This window comes from Bos grunniens, chromosome 14 (genome assembly GCF_055505025.1).
Source record: "Bos grunniens cultivar Pamir isolate PY7600 chromosome 14, Bosgru_T2T1.0, whole genome shotgun sequence".
NCBI lineage: Eukaryota > Metazoa > Chordata > Mammalia > Artiodactyla > Bovidae > Bos > Bos grunniens.
Window position 1 is genome coordinate 27530568 of NC_141178.1, and position 16827 is coordinate 27547394.

General features: G+C 44.3%; 1 protein-coding gene across 20 annotated transcripts in view; it reads right to left on the minus strand.

Annotated features, from left to right (window-relative positions):
* The window catches only part of SYBU (syntabulin), an 88225-nt gene that overhangs the window by 34028 nt on the left and 37370 nt on the right, over window positions 1–16827 (minus strand). Inside the window, exon 1 of one of the 20 annotated variants that reach the window (XM_086335380.1) lies at window positions 10330–10529. The exons of the other annotated variants lie outside the window; for them this stretch is intronic. Coding sequence (XP_086191506.1) covers window positions 10330–10357 — 28 coding nt within the window. The 5' untranslated portion in view covers window positions 10358–10529. Of the gene's footprint in view, window positions 1–10329; window positions 10530–16827 lie in introns of those variants that run through there. 20 annotated transcript variants of the gene reach the window in all.

Sequence of the window (16827 nt, forward strand, 5' to 3'; positions counted from 1 at the left end):
CATTTCTGGAAGGCAGCACAACCATCTCTGGATTCCAGTTTTCACAAAAGCTGTTCCCTCCACCTGGAAGGATGAGTTTTCTTTCCCTCTGGGCCTGGCTAACTACTACCTGTTCTTCAGGTCTCAGCTTAGCTTTAACCTTTAACTCCTTCAGGAAAGAGATCAGAAGCCCTTCCTTTATGCTCTCACCCCACCCAGAATTTTAATGAGCATTCATTTCATTGCACTGCAACCGTCTGTAATTTCCCAGCCCATTGTCAGCTCCTTGAGGGCTCCTCTATGACTGTACCCGTGTCTAATGCAGCACTGAATACACAGTAGCTGCTATGGCCTTGAAAGGTTTCATAACACTGAAAGTTCCTCTATACTCAGTATTCAGCAAGGGCGCCTGGAAATGCTCTTGACTGAGTTACCTTCCTCTTTCTCTCCTTTCAGTTTGGGTTGACAGCCTGTTGTTCTTTACGGTTAGGATAAATATTCCCTCCAATCCTACCTACCAATAGGGCTTTCCAGGTGGTGGCAGTGGTAAGGAATCCACCTGCAATGCAGGAGATGTGGGTTTGATCCCTGGGTTGGGAAAATCCCCTGAAGGAGGGCATGACAACCAACTTCAGTATTCTTGTCTGGAGAATCCCATGGACAGAGAAGCCTGGTGGGCTACAGTCTATAGGGTTGCACAGAGTCGGATACGACTGAAGTAACTGAGTACACACGCATACCTACCTACCCATATGCCTAAATTTCTTAAAATTCAAGTTTTCAGCCCCAAATTTAGCACACAAAAACCATGCAGTTTGGGAAGACCTCTGTCTTGTTCATCACTGTATCCCCCCAAACTAAACACTGTACCTGACAGAGGAGATTCGGAAGAATATTTACTGAGTGAAGGAAGGTACTAAAAGAACTTACAGATATGACTGTGGAAATACCACCAATTTTGGGGAAATCAGAAAGGAAGAGATGTAGCTGGTTGGTGATGAACAAAAAGTACAGAGGTTATCAAAGCAGAGAAACAATAAATCCTGGAAATCACAAACTGCTACATTTGGTGTTGATCTCCAGTAAAACTGTAGGAAAGGTCCCTTCATAAGGTAAGTAGAAGCCAGAAAGAGAAGTCATATGACTATAGTCATAAAAAAAATTTCATTCCTTTCCTGACGGCGCTATGATTTGGGGCGGCCACACAAATGGGTTACCTGGAATTCAGCAGGCAATTAGCCACAACACTTCGGAAAGTCTTATGAACAAGGCTGCCATGGGAACTGGATGGCAGCACAGTTCAGGACCCAAAGGATGTTGACTAATGGATTGCCTGCCAACCTCGAGGGAAATCTCTAGTAACGTGTCACCTGGCTTTGTATCTGCCCTTATCCTATTAACATGCCTTGTTAATGACACAGATGAAAGCATGGATGGCCTGGTGCTGATGGCAGACTAGAGATTATACAGACCTTGAAGGGATAACTAATGCAACAGACAACAGAGTCAGACACGAACGTTACTAACCGCTGTGTACTAAAAGCCTACTTAACCTACCTCTGATAGTTTCTTGAATCTAAAGACATTTGTTCTAAAGACATACAGGGTGTAAAAGAAGAAACTGAGGTTCTGAGTGGTGATGGAACTTGCTCCAAGTCACGGAGCTGGTAACAGCAGAGCTGGTCAGTCTGACTCCAGAGTTGGCTTTCTTCTTTGTCCACGCTGCTTGGGATCTTGTCATCAGAATTCACAATGATCTAAGATCTGGAAACCAAAATGATAGCATTCAACTCAAATGTGTGTTGAGCTGTGCACAGGCACTCGGGGGAGGAAACAAGAAGTATGGTACCAGGGCTCAAGGCTCTTCTCAGGAGGAGACGAGCTTCAGAGACAAAAAACTAGGAGATGAGAGGACATGCTGAGTGCAAGATAGAGAGAGGGCATTAGGGGACCACAGAGGAGGAAGAAATCCTCTCGGCTGTGTGAGCAGAAGAGGGCAGGGACAATGTCAAGGGAGAGATGCCTTGAGCAGTCGGGAGAACGTGATTAAGTGCTGGGGGTACAGAAGGGAGCGGACTTTCGGTGAAGGGGGTGGTATGAACTGAAACCCAGAGGAAGGAAAACACAGGGCATATTTAGCATATACTGAACCCCTTCTTTGGCTGGGATGTAGTGATCAGATGAGAAAATGCAGCCACAAAGGTGAGTTGAAGAGAGTTGAAGAATGTAAAGCTATGCTAAGGGCCTATGCTGGGAAAGATTGAAGGCAAAAGGAAAAAAAGGGAGGCAGAGGATGAGATGGTTGGATGGCATCACTGACTCAATGGACGTGAGTCTGAGCAAACTCTGGGAGATACTGAAGGACAGGGAAGCCTGGCATGCTGCAGAAAGTTGGACATGACTTAGCAACTGAACAACAACAAGGACCTTTACTCTGAAGGCAAGAGGGAGCCATGGCGAGTTTTGAACAGGGCTTTATTATGAATACACTGATGTTTTATGGAGATCTTGCAGCAGTGAAATCTGCAGGAGGGACTGGAGGTGGGAAGGCCAGGCAGGTGACTGTTACAGTTCGGAGCCAGGCTGTATCTAAGGGGGAAAGCGCCCTGCCTACAGAGTTCCTCTCCACGTAGCTCTTAGGTTCACAAAGTTAACTGCATAGATTCAAAATCAGTTAAAACCCCAGTTGTACAAAAGGATTTAAAACAGGAAAAGCACAGAGCAAGTTAAATATTAAGAGACACCTCATCTTACCCTGGGTTTCCCTGGTGGCTCAGATGGTAAAGAATTTGCCTGCAATGCAGAAGACCCAGGTTTGACCCCTGGGTTGGGAAGATCCCCTGGAAAAGGGAATGGAAACCTACTCCAGTATTTTTGCTTGGAGAATTACATGGACAGAGGAGTCTGGTGAGCTATAGTCCATGGGATTGCAAAGAGTCGGACACAACTGAGCGACGAACACGTTCATGTTGATCTTATGTTACACACTTGACCGCAGTGCTACCCACACCAAAGAACAACTGAAACGGCCATATGTACAGTAATTATCTCTGCCAAACGAAAGGAAAAAATGTTTCTCATATGGCCCGAGGACTATGTGAAAAATTGAATTCTCTAATCAGAATGGATTGACCATGCTCCAAGATCAATGCTACCTTCACCACTGTGTAATATTTTCTGGAGAGTAGGCTGTAAGGGGGCTTCCCAGGTGGTGCAGTAGTAAAGAATCCACCTGTCAATGCAGGAGACCCGGGTTTGATCCCTGGGTCAGGAAGATCCCTTGGAGAAGGAAATGGCAACCCACTCCAGTATTCTTCCCTGGAAAATTCCATGGACAAAGCAGCCTGGCAGGCTACAGTCCACGGGGTCACAGAGAATCAGACATGACTGAGCAACTGAGCACGCAATCAATCTTTAACACAAATATTTTTTATTTGCAAGCACAAATGTCAACAAAATAAAAACAAACAAGCTGGGTAAATTCTGGCAATTCCTGGCATCTGTACATAGTGTTAGAACAAAAGCAAGCAAATGGAGCAATGAAAGGTCTCATGGGGTTTGTTTAAATTCAGATGTGTGTTCAAGAAACTAAAGTGAGAATCGGGGAGAGAGGGAAAAATGAAGTCACATGGAAATGTTTCTGGCAAGGACCTGGCAACACAAAAGAGGATATCTGGATGAGTGGAGGGATGGGCTAGGAGGAAAGCAGGTGTGAGGCAGGTCAACCAGCTCTTGCACTCTCGCCCTGGGACACCTGATCAAGGCCAGCAGAGCCTGGCACCTCTGGGGAGGGGACTTCACCCAGAGGCCATGCTCCCACTGCGCCTTCAGAGCTGGGTGCTCCCTGGGCAGAGGCCAGGCATTCTGCAAACAAGCTGAGCTCCCAGCAGCAAGCTCCAAAGGTCACCTCACCCCATTGTTTAACCCACTGAAAACTACTGAGACTCTCAAGCTTCTGAACAAAATGTTTTTGAATGTCCCCCTGAAAATGTTCTCTGCTGGTTCTTGTGTGGTGCCTGGCATTTAAAAAGAATGAAGCTCTCTCACCATCAGATTATGCTCTGCACACAAATTATGCTCTGCATTTCCATGGATTTGTTTAATGGAACCTTCCCCAGGCTCTCAACTCAAAGTGACGTCTGGCACGGAGCACGCGTTCCCCAGCCAACCCTTTGCTTGCCTGGCTCCTCTGCCCCACCCCCCGACGCAAGTTAACTTTTAATTCAAGTGTACTCAGTGTTCCTTAGTCTCTCCACCTCTCTCCTCCCCATTCCACACTGTTCTAAGAAAAGCCACAATGGAATGGAAAGGCAAAACAGATTATGAAAAAAAACATTAAGGCCACTCTCTTTAGGACCACTGGACAGTTGTTTGCATGGCAGTGAAATGAAGAGGATAAGTAGGAAGTTTTTTGTTGTTTAGTTGCTAAGTCGTGTCTGACTCTTTGCAACCCCGTGGACTGTAGCCCGCCAGGCTCCTCTGTCCATGGGATTTCCCAGGCAAGAATACTGGAGTGAGTTGCCACTTCCTTCTCTAGGGGATCTTCCTGACTCAGGGATCCAACCCACGTCTCCTGCATTGGCAGGTGGATTCTTTACCACTGAGCCACCAGGGAAGCCCAAGTAGGAAGTCTCCCCAAACAATTAAACGGTATGTGACTCATTTCTGTGACCTACATCCATAAGCATCCCAAAGGAACAAAACCAACAAGGCTCAAAAGGAACAAACTGACTAAAACTGAATTCCAGTATCTCCTTGGTGTATAGCATCACAAAGATATCTTCCAGGCTCTACAAGGGCATATCCATCTGTCCACAAACATCCAATGAGAACCTCTTAAGTTCTAGGCCCTGTGCGACTTAGGGAGAGCACAAAGGCAGATAGCTCCATGTTTAAATTTTACCCTTGGGCTCCAACATATTTGTAGGGGCACATACCTAAGGTGGTAGAGATTATTTTTAAAATGAAAGGAATTGATAAAACACACATTTCAATGTAGTGGTTACCTCTGGGGAAAGGCCAAGAATGAGATCTGGAAGAGCCTGTAGGCAGCTTCAGTGGTGGTAATTCTTACAGCGGAAGACGGGTCACAGTGCCTGCTTTATTATTATTTTCTATAGCTTATATATGGGCTTTCCAAGTGGCACTAGCAGTGAAGAACCCACCTGCCAATACAGGAGATGTCTAGTCAAGGCTATGGTTTTTCCTGTGGTCATGTATGGATGTGAGAGTTGGACTGTGAAGAAAGCTGAGCACCGAAGAATTGATGCTTTTGAACTGTGGTGTTGGAGAAGCCTCTTGAGAGTCCCTTGGACTGCAAGGAGATCCAACCAGTCCATTCTAAAGGAGATCAGTCCTGGGTGTTCTTTGGAAAGAATGATGCTAAAGCTGAAACTCCAGTACTTTGGCCACCTCATGCGAAGAGTTGACTCATTGGAAAATGATGCTGGGAGGGATTAGGGGCAGGAGGAGAAGGAGACGACAGAGGATGAGATGGCTGGATGGCATCACCGACTCGATAGATGTGAGTTTGAGTGAACTCTGGGAGTTGGTGATGGACAGGGAGGCCTGGTGTGCTGCGATTCATGGGGTTGCAAAGAGTTGGACACGACTGAGTGACTGAACTGAACTGAAGAGATGTGGATTGGCTTCCTAGGTCAGGAAGATCCCCTGGAGGACGGAATGGAAATCTACTCCAGCATTCTTGCCGGGAGAATCCCATGGACAGAGAAGCCTGGTGGGCTGTAGTCCACGGGGTCACAAAGAGTCTGACACGACAGAGCAACTTAGAATGGCACAGCATGGCATAGCTTACACATGTTATATCTGTTCTTTATGGGCAGTATATTAAATACATAATATTTAAAAAGAAAGAAAGAAGGCAGCATGAATTATTTAAAATAAAAACAAAATGTGGGGGATGGCAAGAATGAAAGAAGGAAGGAAAGAAGGGGAAAAACATGGTCCACATCCTAAAGAGGCTCACATCCTAGCAGAGGAAAGACTCATGTTAACTGCAACATGGTAGCCATGACAATAGAACTTAAACTCCAAAGGAAGTACACGGGGCTTCCCTGGTGGCTCAGTGGTAAAGAATCCACCTGCCAATGCAGGAGACTTGGGTTGGAGCCCTGGGTCAGGAAGATTCTCTGGAGAAGGAAATAGCAACCTACTCTATTATTCTTGCTTGGGAAATCCCATGGATAGAGAAGCCAGGCGGGCTACAGTCCCTGGGGATCTTAAAAGAGTGGGACATGACTTAGCAGGTAAAGCATAACAAGAAAGTACGTAGTACTAAAGTTAACAGCAATGGCATGTAAAATTCAGATCCTTGAGTGTCTTCACACTTAAAAACCTAGTTTTACCCTTTCTAAGTGTCAATCTAGCATTACTTCCCTGAGACCCTTCCCAGAACTCCAAAGTCTGGGTTCCATGGTCCTCCTCGGTACACTCAGGGGACTCAGCACCTTCCCCGGAAACACATCACATCACACACATATGTGGCGCTCCTGGCTTACTGTTGTATTCCGGTGCCTGGCTCACTGGCTGGCACATCAATAAAGAGTTGCTGAAACAACAAATGAGGAGCATTACTGGGTTGCCTGGAGAATCCCATGGACAGAGGAGCCTGACGGGCTACAGTCCACGGGGTTGCAAACAGTCGGACACGACTGAAGCAACTTAGCACACATACACACACTGGGTTCAGATCTGTTAAGTGGTGACTGAGACAGAAGAGAAAAGAAAGGCTGGAAATGCAAAGCTGGAGAATCTCATCCCAAACTCAAGAAGGCCCCAGCTCTGCACAGACAAAACCCCTCCACTATCCCTGGTAAGCTGGGCTCGGCCATATAGGAGACCATGGCATGGCCCATAGATCCTGAACTACTGCTCTCTACTGCACTAAAGAGGACCAAAGCCCCTCAGCCTGAATCCTCTGCTTCCTCTGCAAACACGGGGGGGAAAGCACTGAAGTCAGGTAGGAACCCAGGATCACGTTCAGGCACAGCCTCCATCTCTCAAGAACAGTCAGGCCCGCCAGTCGCCGGGGCAGAAATCAGATCTTCCTGGCAGAGGCTTGCAGAGCCTGCGTTATCTCAGCCACAAGGGTGAGCACAAGAAGCAAAACCTGCAGGAAGATCCAGTTTCCCTGAATAATGTTGCCACCACACAGGACAAGGGAACAGCCCTCCCTCTGAAACTGCTGTAAACTCCCTCAGATAAAAAAGGACTCAGCAAACAGAACTGCCAACTGAGACCTCAGAATGCTCCTCAGATGTCCACAGAAGGACGTGATCCCCAACTCATGACAGCAGCTCCGGTCACCTAACAAATGCTCGACAAATTGTGCATTGTCGAAGCGTGTGCCTGTCTGACTAAAGACAGTGGAAAAGGAAAGCGGGGATTATGTTGTCACAGACCAGTGTCATATAGATAAAAGGTGGCCGTGCTAGTGGGATGTTGCTATGGATTTGATTTTTGCCTTGAAATATTCCAAGAGAAGTCTTATTCTAGCTTCATTACTTGAGTGATATTGCATCTGAAATTAGGTTTAGCAAAATATATTTAGTTCTATGTTTGGACAGATAGTGAGTCCCAGGTCCTCAACCTCTAGAGACCTCATATTAAATCACCTTCTACAAATGTCCGCCCCTTTTCTTCCATTCAAGCAAATTGGTATAGCCCTTATTCCACATGCCACGTTCTTTCCAGGGCAAACAGATGGAAGGAAGAGAACATGCCAGAAAGAAGAAATGGAAAATGAAAATGACATTGTAATGAAAATAAAACTGCAAAATATTATCTGGGTCAACTCTTCATGTGTTTTAAAATCAGCACCAGCAGGCTCTGCACATATGGCATTGGTTTTACTCTTTTTTTTGGTTCGGATGTCACAGAGGATTAGTGCAAAAGGAAAAACCCCAGCATGGGGCCTATTTTTATACAGATTAATCAATCATTTCCCTTTCCTTTCCTTTCTAATCACTCCCAAAACTCAACTTAATGAAACGGCTCTCATTCAAAATATGTCATTTATTGCACTCTGAATGGAAAACTTTTCAGGAAAGGAAGTGAGCTTAGAATCTGAACCTAAGTTTTTAAATGTCACATTTTTAATTCAAGGTATAACTATTAACTACACTTAGCTATAGCCCAGCCCCTTTTAGCTTACATATCTGCTGTGGACTCTTACATATCCGTTAGTGGCAGCAAAATGAATTGGCAAACATTTCCTTGTGTAGATCTAGATACGGCCATTTGACAAAAACAGAAAGCCACACATTTGAAAAGAAAAAACTACTACACATCTCACGTTTTGTTTTGTTGTCTACATTTTCAAGTACATTGAATGTCATAATTTCCATCAGAAAACCAAGCACCAAGCCCACGGTTAGGTTCTTAGTATTTGCTAGAAAATTTGATAAGCTGAATGGAATCAAACCAAAGAACTGTTCAAACTCTTCAATACACTCTCCCTTAACTACAAGTGATTGTAAAAATGATCATAACGATGCTTACAGTAATCATAATACAACAGCAGTGACTATTTAGTATATGTCATGTGCTACTGATGGTGTCACTGAATTTTCAAAGTAGCTTTATGTCATAGGTACTATTATTAGTTCAGTATATAGATGAGGGACAGGGAGGCCTGGCGTGCTGCGGTTCATGGGGTCGAAAAGAGTTGGACACAACTGAGCGACTGAACTGAACTGATATAGATGAGGAAACAGCAAATTCCAGTATTTTGAGGCTGAAAAAATTCCCATACTCTGCTGGTTTGCAGAGATGGGCAGGAGAATTTGTCACAGACACACTGAAAACGAGAAATGGAGCCTACAATACCAAAAGTGAAAGTGAAAGTCGCTTAGTCGTGTCCAACTCTTTGCAACCCCATGGACTATACAGTCCATGGAATTCTCCATTCCAGAATACTGGAGTGGGTAGCTCTTCCCTTCTCCAGGGGATCTTCCCAACCCAGGGATCGAACCCAGGTCTCTCGCATTGCAGGCAGATTCTTTACCAGCTGAGCCACAACTAATGAGGTGAGAAATTTTGCAGAAAGTGTCATCGACATTGTTTCCATGTCTTTAAAGCCATGATCACTACAGAGTGTATCATGAACTTTTATTTGTCTGCTGCCCCTTTGATGAGTGGAAATTATATTTATAAAATATTAAGACAGTGACCTAAAGTCTGACCTCAGTGACAAAATCAGAGCCAGAGGAGTCACCAGGACATTCACATCTTCAAAGGGTGGTGACTTTTCATCATTTGGGGCAATTAAAATTGAGCCATGACTAACAGCTGGAAGAGATGACATTACACCAGTTCTCCTCTACATGAATGGTTAGTCATGAGTACAGAAAATAAGAGACATTTACAATCTAGCGTGACAGTCTGTGCTCACTGTTCTATATAACTAAAAATGAATCACTCTTACACCAGTACAGTGTATATTCTGCTTTTTGTCTAGAGCTGCTAGACGCCAGCTACCTACTGTGGACAGTCTGAAGATCTAATTTAATGTAATTTTAGAATTACTGAACTAAGTTGGGGTAACCATACGTATAGTCTTTTGTTTCCACTCATTAATTTTAACACCACAGGCATTAATCATTCACCCAGCAGATGAAAATTGCTCTAAGATGACTCATGTGTTTTACAACATTGCAAACCCAACCCTTATGCTCTTGGAAGGTACAAGAAAGCGGAAATGTTAGAGCAAATCATTAATAAACACAAAATTCTTCCCCATCCCAATTCCACGGACCTGAAGAGTTTCTGAATTTTTCCTGAACACTATATGAGAAAAATAAATTAAAACTGGCTAGAGAGATGGTCTCTGAGTAATTTCCATGGTGAACTGGCAGAGATGAGCACATAAGCAAGATCACTCTTGATAATAAATACATCGAGTCTCAGCCTACACAGAGGCCCCATTGCACACTGTGTGCAGGGCCAATTAGCATTAATTGTGCCTGTGCTCGTCTATTCCCATAGCACGTCACTGGGCAAGGACAAGCTCTGCATTTACAAATGCAGCATGCAAGGCTGAGAGTTAGGAGAGCATTCTCAAGTGTGATCATCCATGTCCATCTTTTCCCATTTGCCTCAAACGGCAGATTCACAAATGACAAGGGGTACTTAAAACAATATAGGTGTGTATTTTTCAAAGTTTAGTTTCAGACTCTGCATTCAGGATATCTGAAAGGCAGACGGTTGAAAATTTGTTTCCAGACTACATTTTTAGCCTACCACAAGTAACTTGACACACACATATACACAAAGAACGTATCCTCTGGGATCCAATATAATTATTTACTTACTGTGACTAATATGACTTACTTAGAAGATAAGCTCCGTAGACTTTCATGGCAAACACTGCCTCTGCAAACAGCCTCCCACCACAGGCTGGGGTATGTCTTGTGCAGAAATACAGTATGTGCAGCTCAGCTCATCTCTCCGTGGAGTACAGTCTCAGAGTGGGGTATCCATGGAGACTGAGCCTCCTACTTGTACAGGGCAAGGAAGTTACTCTGCTGGGCACCATAGCAACAGGAGGCAGAGGGGAGGCTGGCCAATCAGGAGAGAGCACAAGAGCTTCTCCCTGGTGACTGCAGCATTTCAAATGAAACCATCGCCCTCATGAATGGACACAAAGCATTTAAGGAAACATCAAATTGTCAAACAGAGGTAAAGGCCTACAGGACAGTCAAGGCTAATCTTTGACAATTATAGAGCAACACTTAAGAGCCTTTATATCCCAAAGAGCAAGGAAGAAATTACATCAAAACCCAACACATTCCTACATGTAATGGCAAGCACGTGACACTTTGAGGAAATTTTTCAGTGTACTTCCTGACTTCCAGCTATTTAAATATGCAAGGCACTTCACAGTTCTCTCTGGGAGGGAGGACCAGGAGACAATCCTTGTTCTCAAGGGAGAAAATGAATTGAAGGCTGTCTGAGACAACTGTTAGCACAGTGTTTCCAAACAGGAGTTTGCTCAGAGCCAAGATGTTTATTAAGCATCCAGAAAAGCCCTTTATTATATTAGAATAATTCTTACTAAGAAGGTAACTGTGATAAATAGGACCAATGCAAACAAGATGGGAAGCGAGCATTCAAATACCTTAAAGTTGAGCTATTTGTAAACTTTGCTCATTTAATCACCATAATGATCATTTACTGAGCACACACTGCAGAACAGGAAAATACGGTAACTACAAACACTTGCCAAATGCTGACACTGATTTTTGCAAAGGTGTAAGACGTGCACGTTTACCTCTCAGCATCGTGCAGTATTTACTCGATGCACATACAGGCATATCTCACCTTACTATGTTTTGTTGTATTGTGCTTCGCAGATACTGCATTTTTTAAAAACCTGAAGGTATGTGGTACTGTGAGTTGTCAGATGATGGTCTGCATATGATAGCATAAACTATTTTTAAATGTATATATTTTTAGACCCAATGCTATTGCACATTTCATATACTACAGTAGAGAGTAGATATAACTTTTATATACTTTAGGAAACCAAAAAATTCACATGACTCACTTCATTGCAATATTCACTTGACTGCAGTGGTCTGGAACCAAACCCACAAAATCTCTAAGGTAGGCCTGTACTCTGTTACGTACGTAACATGTTTTATTGTTGGGGGCCAGAGTGAGGTACTCCACCCGTGGCAAAGGTCATGAGGAAGGAGGCTCGACATACGCAAAGGCGGGATTGAGCCTCAGAGTCCCCCTGGAAATCCTCGAGCAACTACCCCCATAACCAGAGCCTGCCTACTTTACTACTTTGTGCTCTCACCTACACCTCTGACTTTACAGGGGGCTGTCCCCCACCACCTCTTTTGGAGAAGGAGTTAACTTAGAGCTCCAGTTAATAAAAACTCCTGGGCGTGACAAGAGTATTTTAACCTACAAACTCCTCTGAAGGTTCTCTGGCCTGCCTGACAGGCTTGTCCGGCCACATGTGATTGCTCACAGCCTCCCAACCGTGAGAGGCACAAGATGCTTTAAACCTTCTAAAAACAGGTTCCTTAGAAAAGTTAGAAAACTATTAGTATAAGTATAGTGGGCTGATTAGAAATTGTATTGGTGAAGGGTTTTTCATTTGTTGAGCCAATGTTTGTTGCTAAGTCTCCATATCCCCTGCCCTTACACACATTAATGAATATATAGAAGAAATAAGTATTAACCTTTGATATTAATCACGTTAGACCTTAGGCTAAGTAAATTCTTTCCTTAACTAAAACCCACTACACCCTCACCCTATAGGAATGTAACTTTATTTGGGTGGCGTCTGTTTTAAGAATAATCACCCCTGGAGAAATAAGTGTCCTGGTTGACTGACCACTGTCACAAGGAGAGGGTCATAAATTGTCAGCAGGCCCCCTGCCAGAAGATGATGTAACACCCCTAAGACCTCTGTATACATTTGTATGAAGCACCTGACTTTGATAAAAGTCAGGACTGCTGACCCCACGTGACTTTTGCATAACATCTCAGTGTATAAATGTAGACCATGGAAAATAAAGAATTGGGATCAGTTTCTCGAAATACTGGTCTCCCCATGTCGCTCTCTCTCTCATTCTGGCTGAGTCTCCATCTGGAGCACTGAACCCACCATGCTTACTAATTATGCCTGGGCTTCTAAGATCCGACCGGCGAGGCCTCAGTGTCTCCTCTCCTTCGGGAGAACGGAAGGATGCCTGCGGCCTACGTAAGTGGTGCAAGCTTCTTGTCTTGAAGTTTTATTGGTCTCCCACGTAAACCAAGCTATTCAGCCTCTTTTCTCCACTGAATTTTCCTACTGAGCTATCCTTATTCTATTACTCTTTATATCTTTAATTAATATCTAATTGAAGCTATTGTATCCTGACCCTCGCCGACGCTGTCCCCGCTTCGAATACCCTGGATCAGCCGGGGCTGGACCCCAGCATTTTATGATTCTCACAGCAACATAAGAAAGATAAGTAGTAATTATTCCTCCATATGACAAAAGAGAAATCATTTCCTCATATTTACAAAAGAAACTATCCGGCATATGAACTCCCCTGTCTCCCACTGCTTGGCAAGTGACGTGGTGCACCCTATTCAATATCTAAATATAAGATGAGGCACTCTCTTCCCACAATTACCTCACACAAAAGCAAGCTCCTTATTTTAAAGTCTTTCCAAAGCCTCTTATTATAGAGATCTCTCTTATAATTACCTTCTTTGAACAAAAAGTGTCATTTGAAAAAGACACAGGGGACTGAATCGACCTCAATCAGTATTGTTTTGGGCTGCCTTCAGGGGTCGACTGATGGGATTGTTTAAAATGAAGGGGGCCAAGAAATTCAAAAGCAGATTTTGTAATTATTCCTGTGGTATGACTGCTATGACTCCTCCAGCCTTTTTTAAAGATCAGCTTAAATAGCAGTGTTGTTCAGTCGCTAAGTCGTGTCTGACTCTTTGCAATCCCATGGACCGTAGCACGCCTGGTCTCCCTTGTCCCTCACTGTCTCCCTGAGTATGCCCAAGTTCATGTCCACTGAATCGGTGATGCCATCCAACAATCTCATGCTCTGCTGCTTCTGCTATTAAATAGCAATAATCAAAGGTTAAGTTGTGGAGATTGAAAAAAAAAAACATACTCTTTGCTAACTGGACTTAGTAACTGAATAGCTTTAGGTATTGACGGATACTGACATTGCATTTACAGGGGAACAGAAAACCAGCTGCCCCCATGCTCTCCATGGGTGCTGTGATGGTCTGCTAGCTGTCCTCCAATGTCCATCCCCATTCTTTCCTTCTGCCATAATAATAGATGCCCAGCTGACTCAGATGTTCTGGGATATAATTGGAAATGACGTGTGCCACTTCTGTGCCCTGACCGTAAAGTGATTGGGTGAGTATCCCCTGGTCCCTCTCTCCCTCCTTCTTCCTGGAGAAGGACAGCCGACCTGACATGCTGCCTACCAGCCTCAGTCCCCCAAACACCTAGGGACTGTTTTATGACGAAGATCAGCTTCTGTCTAGTTTTTAACCTCTGGATTTGGGAGCCTCTTTTTACATTAACTTAACAGCTACCCTCACAGTACTCATAGGCTTGAAAATAATGTTCAATGAGAGCTCCAGATATGAATTCAAAATGGCTTTGTATCAAACAAATTGGGCAGAAGTGAAGATAACTTGCTCTGGAAAAGACATTGGAAAAGACATCTGAGTTGAAAACTAGCTCCAGGGATGAGGAGGGCAATAAATTTTTTATATTAATGATGAATAACAAGATTCCTGCTTCTAAATAAATAACAGAGTATACATTTGTATGTTTAAAAATTTGTATGTTTAAAAAAAAATAAATTAAAAAAACCTACCAGCTATTGACTATTTCATCCATCTCTAAAGGTTTATGCAAGTTAGCAAATAAAACATTTTTAATCTCATTAGGAAAATGCAGGACCTTGTATTCTCTCATATACACTGTTTCCTACACTTGGCTCTGTTTTCACTGCCTTCTCCTTCATTAACCTGCTTCCAGTTTCATCTCTTGAAAATGCAAGCTCCTCAGAGCAACCAAAAGGGCCTTGAACATATACACTAAATTGTGTTGCGTTGAGAGCATGCTCAGTTGTGTCTGACTCTGTGCTCTATGGACTGTAGCCCACCAGGCTCCTCTGTCCAGGGAATTTTCCTGTCCTAGGGGTGGAACCTGCATCTCCTGTGACTCCTGCGTTGGCAGGCAGATTCTTTATCACTGAGCCACCTGGGAAACCCATATATTAAATTATGTCTCTCTCAAAACTGGCCAGTAGGTTCCCATTGTTTGATGCAGACTTCACCTGCAATTACTCTTTCTTCTTCCTAGCTCACTGCTTCACTCACTGTCCCTGCAAACCCTCCGCAAGTGCAAAGGAATATGACTAAGTTCTCAGCTCAAATGTCACCTCCCCAGACACTCCCTGCCCAATGCTCATCACTGGCTATAGCCTTCCCTTGTTTTAAGTGTCACTATCTGAACTTATCTTGTTTGTGTGCTTGTGTATCAGCCATCTCCCTATATCAGGCAGGTTCCAAGAGAACAGGCATCTTATTTGTTTTTTCCCCTCCTCTGTCCTGAAAGCCTGGAACAATGGTGTCAGCACAGAATAAATGCTTTGTAAATGCTTGTTGAGTGAATGAGTGAAAGCTGGTCAATCAGTGTACAGCCAGGATTCAAACTGAAGTTGAGCAGAACCCTTATAGGTGGTGAAGTGAGTGAGGTTTGCTGTCTTTTAGGCTCCTACACAAAAATCACCTTCCTGCAAAGCCACAGACATTCTAGTCCATGTAATGGATTTGAATTGAAAACGTCTTGGATTGTAAGTCCACTGTGGCCAGTTTCCTGAAGCTCACCTCACTTAACTGTGGCCTGCAGCAACACTGCCTACTGCTTGGCTGCTGTTAGACACAGGTTCAGGTGGTAGAAGACTGTAACTCACTGAAATACCCCAACAAACTTACTTAAGTTTGGTTCAACACATAACTTCCACCAGTAGCCCAGTCCACCCAAACGCCACCCACCTAATTATACAGACAAAGAAGACAGAGAAGTCAGGGTACTTTTCCCTCTACCTCCTTTCTTGTTAGGCACATTGTTTTGCTGGGTTTCCCTAGTGGCTCAGATGGTAAAGAATCTGCCCGCAATGCGGGAGACCCAGGTTCGATCCTTGGGTCGGGAAGATTCACTGGAGGGGACACGGCAACCCACTCCAGTACTCTTGCCTGGGAAATCCCATGGACAGAGGGGCCTAGTAGCCTATAGTCCAGTCAATCAGCTCAGTCGTGTCTGACTCTTTTTGACCCCGTGGGCTGTAGCACGTCGTGGACTACAGTCCATGGGGTTGCAAAGAATCAGACATGACTGAGCAGCTAACACTTTGCCACCAAAGTGCATGGTTCCCTCACATGCAGCCTGGGAATTCTCTGGCTCTGGGTTCTGGTACCTTGACCTTTCTCTGCCTCTTCACGACAGGGAAGGACTCCAAGCTGTTGCCATTCCCATACTGGTTGTGCTATATGCTAAGTGGCTTCAGTTGTGTCTGACTCTTTGCAACCCTATGGACTATAACCCTCCAGGCTCCCCTGTCCCTGGGATTCTCCAGGCAAGAATACTGGAGTGGGTTGCCATGCCCTTCTCCAGGGGATCTTACCGACCCAGGGATTGAACCTGCGTCTCTTATATCTCCTGCGTTGGCAGGCGGGTTCTTTACCACTAGTGCCACTTGGGAAGCCCCATACTGGATGGGTTTCCTTAATTAAACCCATTTCTGTACATGCAGTGTCCTCAATAAACTCTTCTCAATTGGCTGTGGGTGGGGGAGAAGCCCAACCTAAAGCATATATCTGCATGATTTATAACTCTTAGTTTATAGGTTTGTGTGTAAAATACATTTTCAGGTTTATTTCTCTTGGGCTGGTAGTCGATAAACATCTTTAATGGTGGGTGTGTGGTCTGCTGGGGCATCTGCTATGTGTGAGATACCACTATCGCTTTGTTCTCAGCACATTAGAGCACTTAGGAAGCATCTGGCGAGCCCCCAAATCGGTAGCTATAACACTGTAGGTGCAATAAATCCCAGTAGACCTGGGATGTGGACAGCAGTCACCTCTGAGAAGAAGAGGATTATAACTCACTAATTCTTATGGGAAAACCATTAGCAGACCATTTGGCCGCATCACATTGATTGGGTGCACCATCAAAGGCACAGATGGGAGGAAGCCATGAGAGTAAATATGTAAGTAACCCTGCGATAAAGATAAACACCCAGGGCTCCTCATCACAGTTCAGCGTTTTTTTTTCCACCC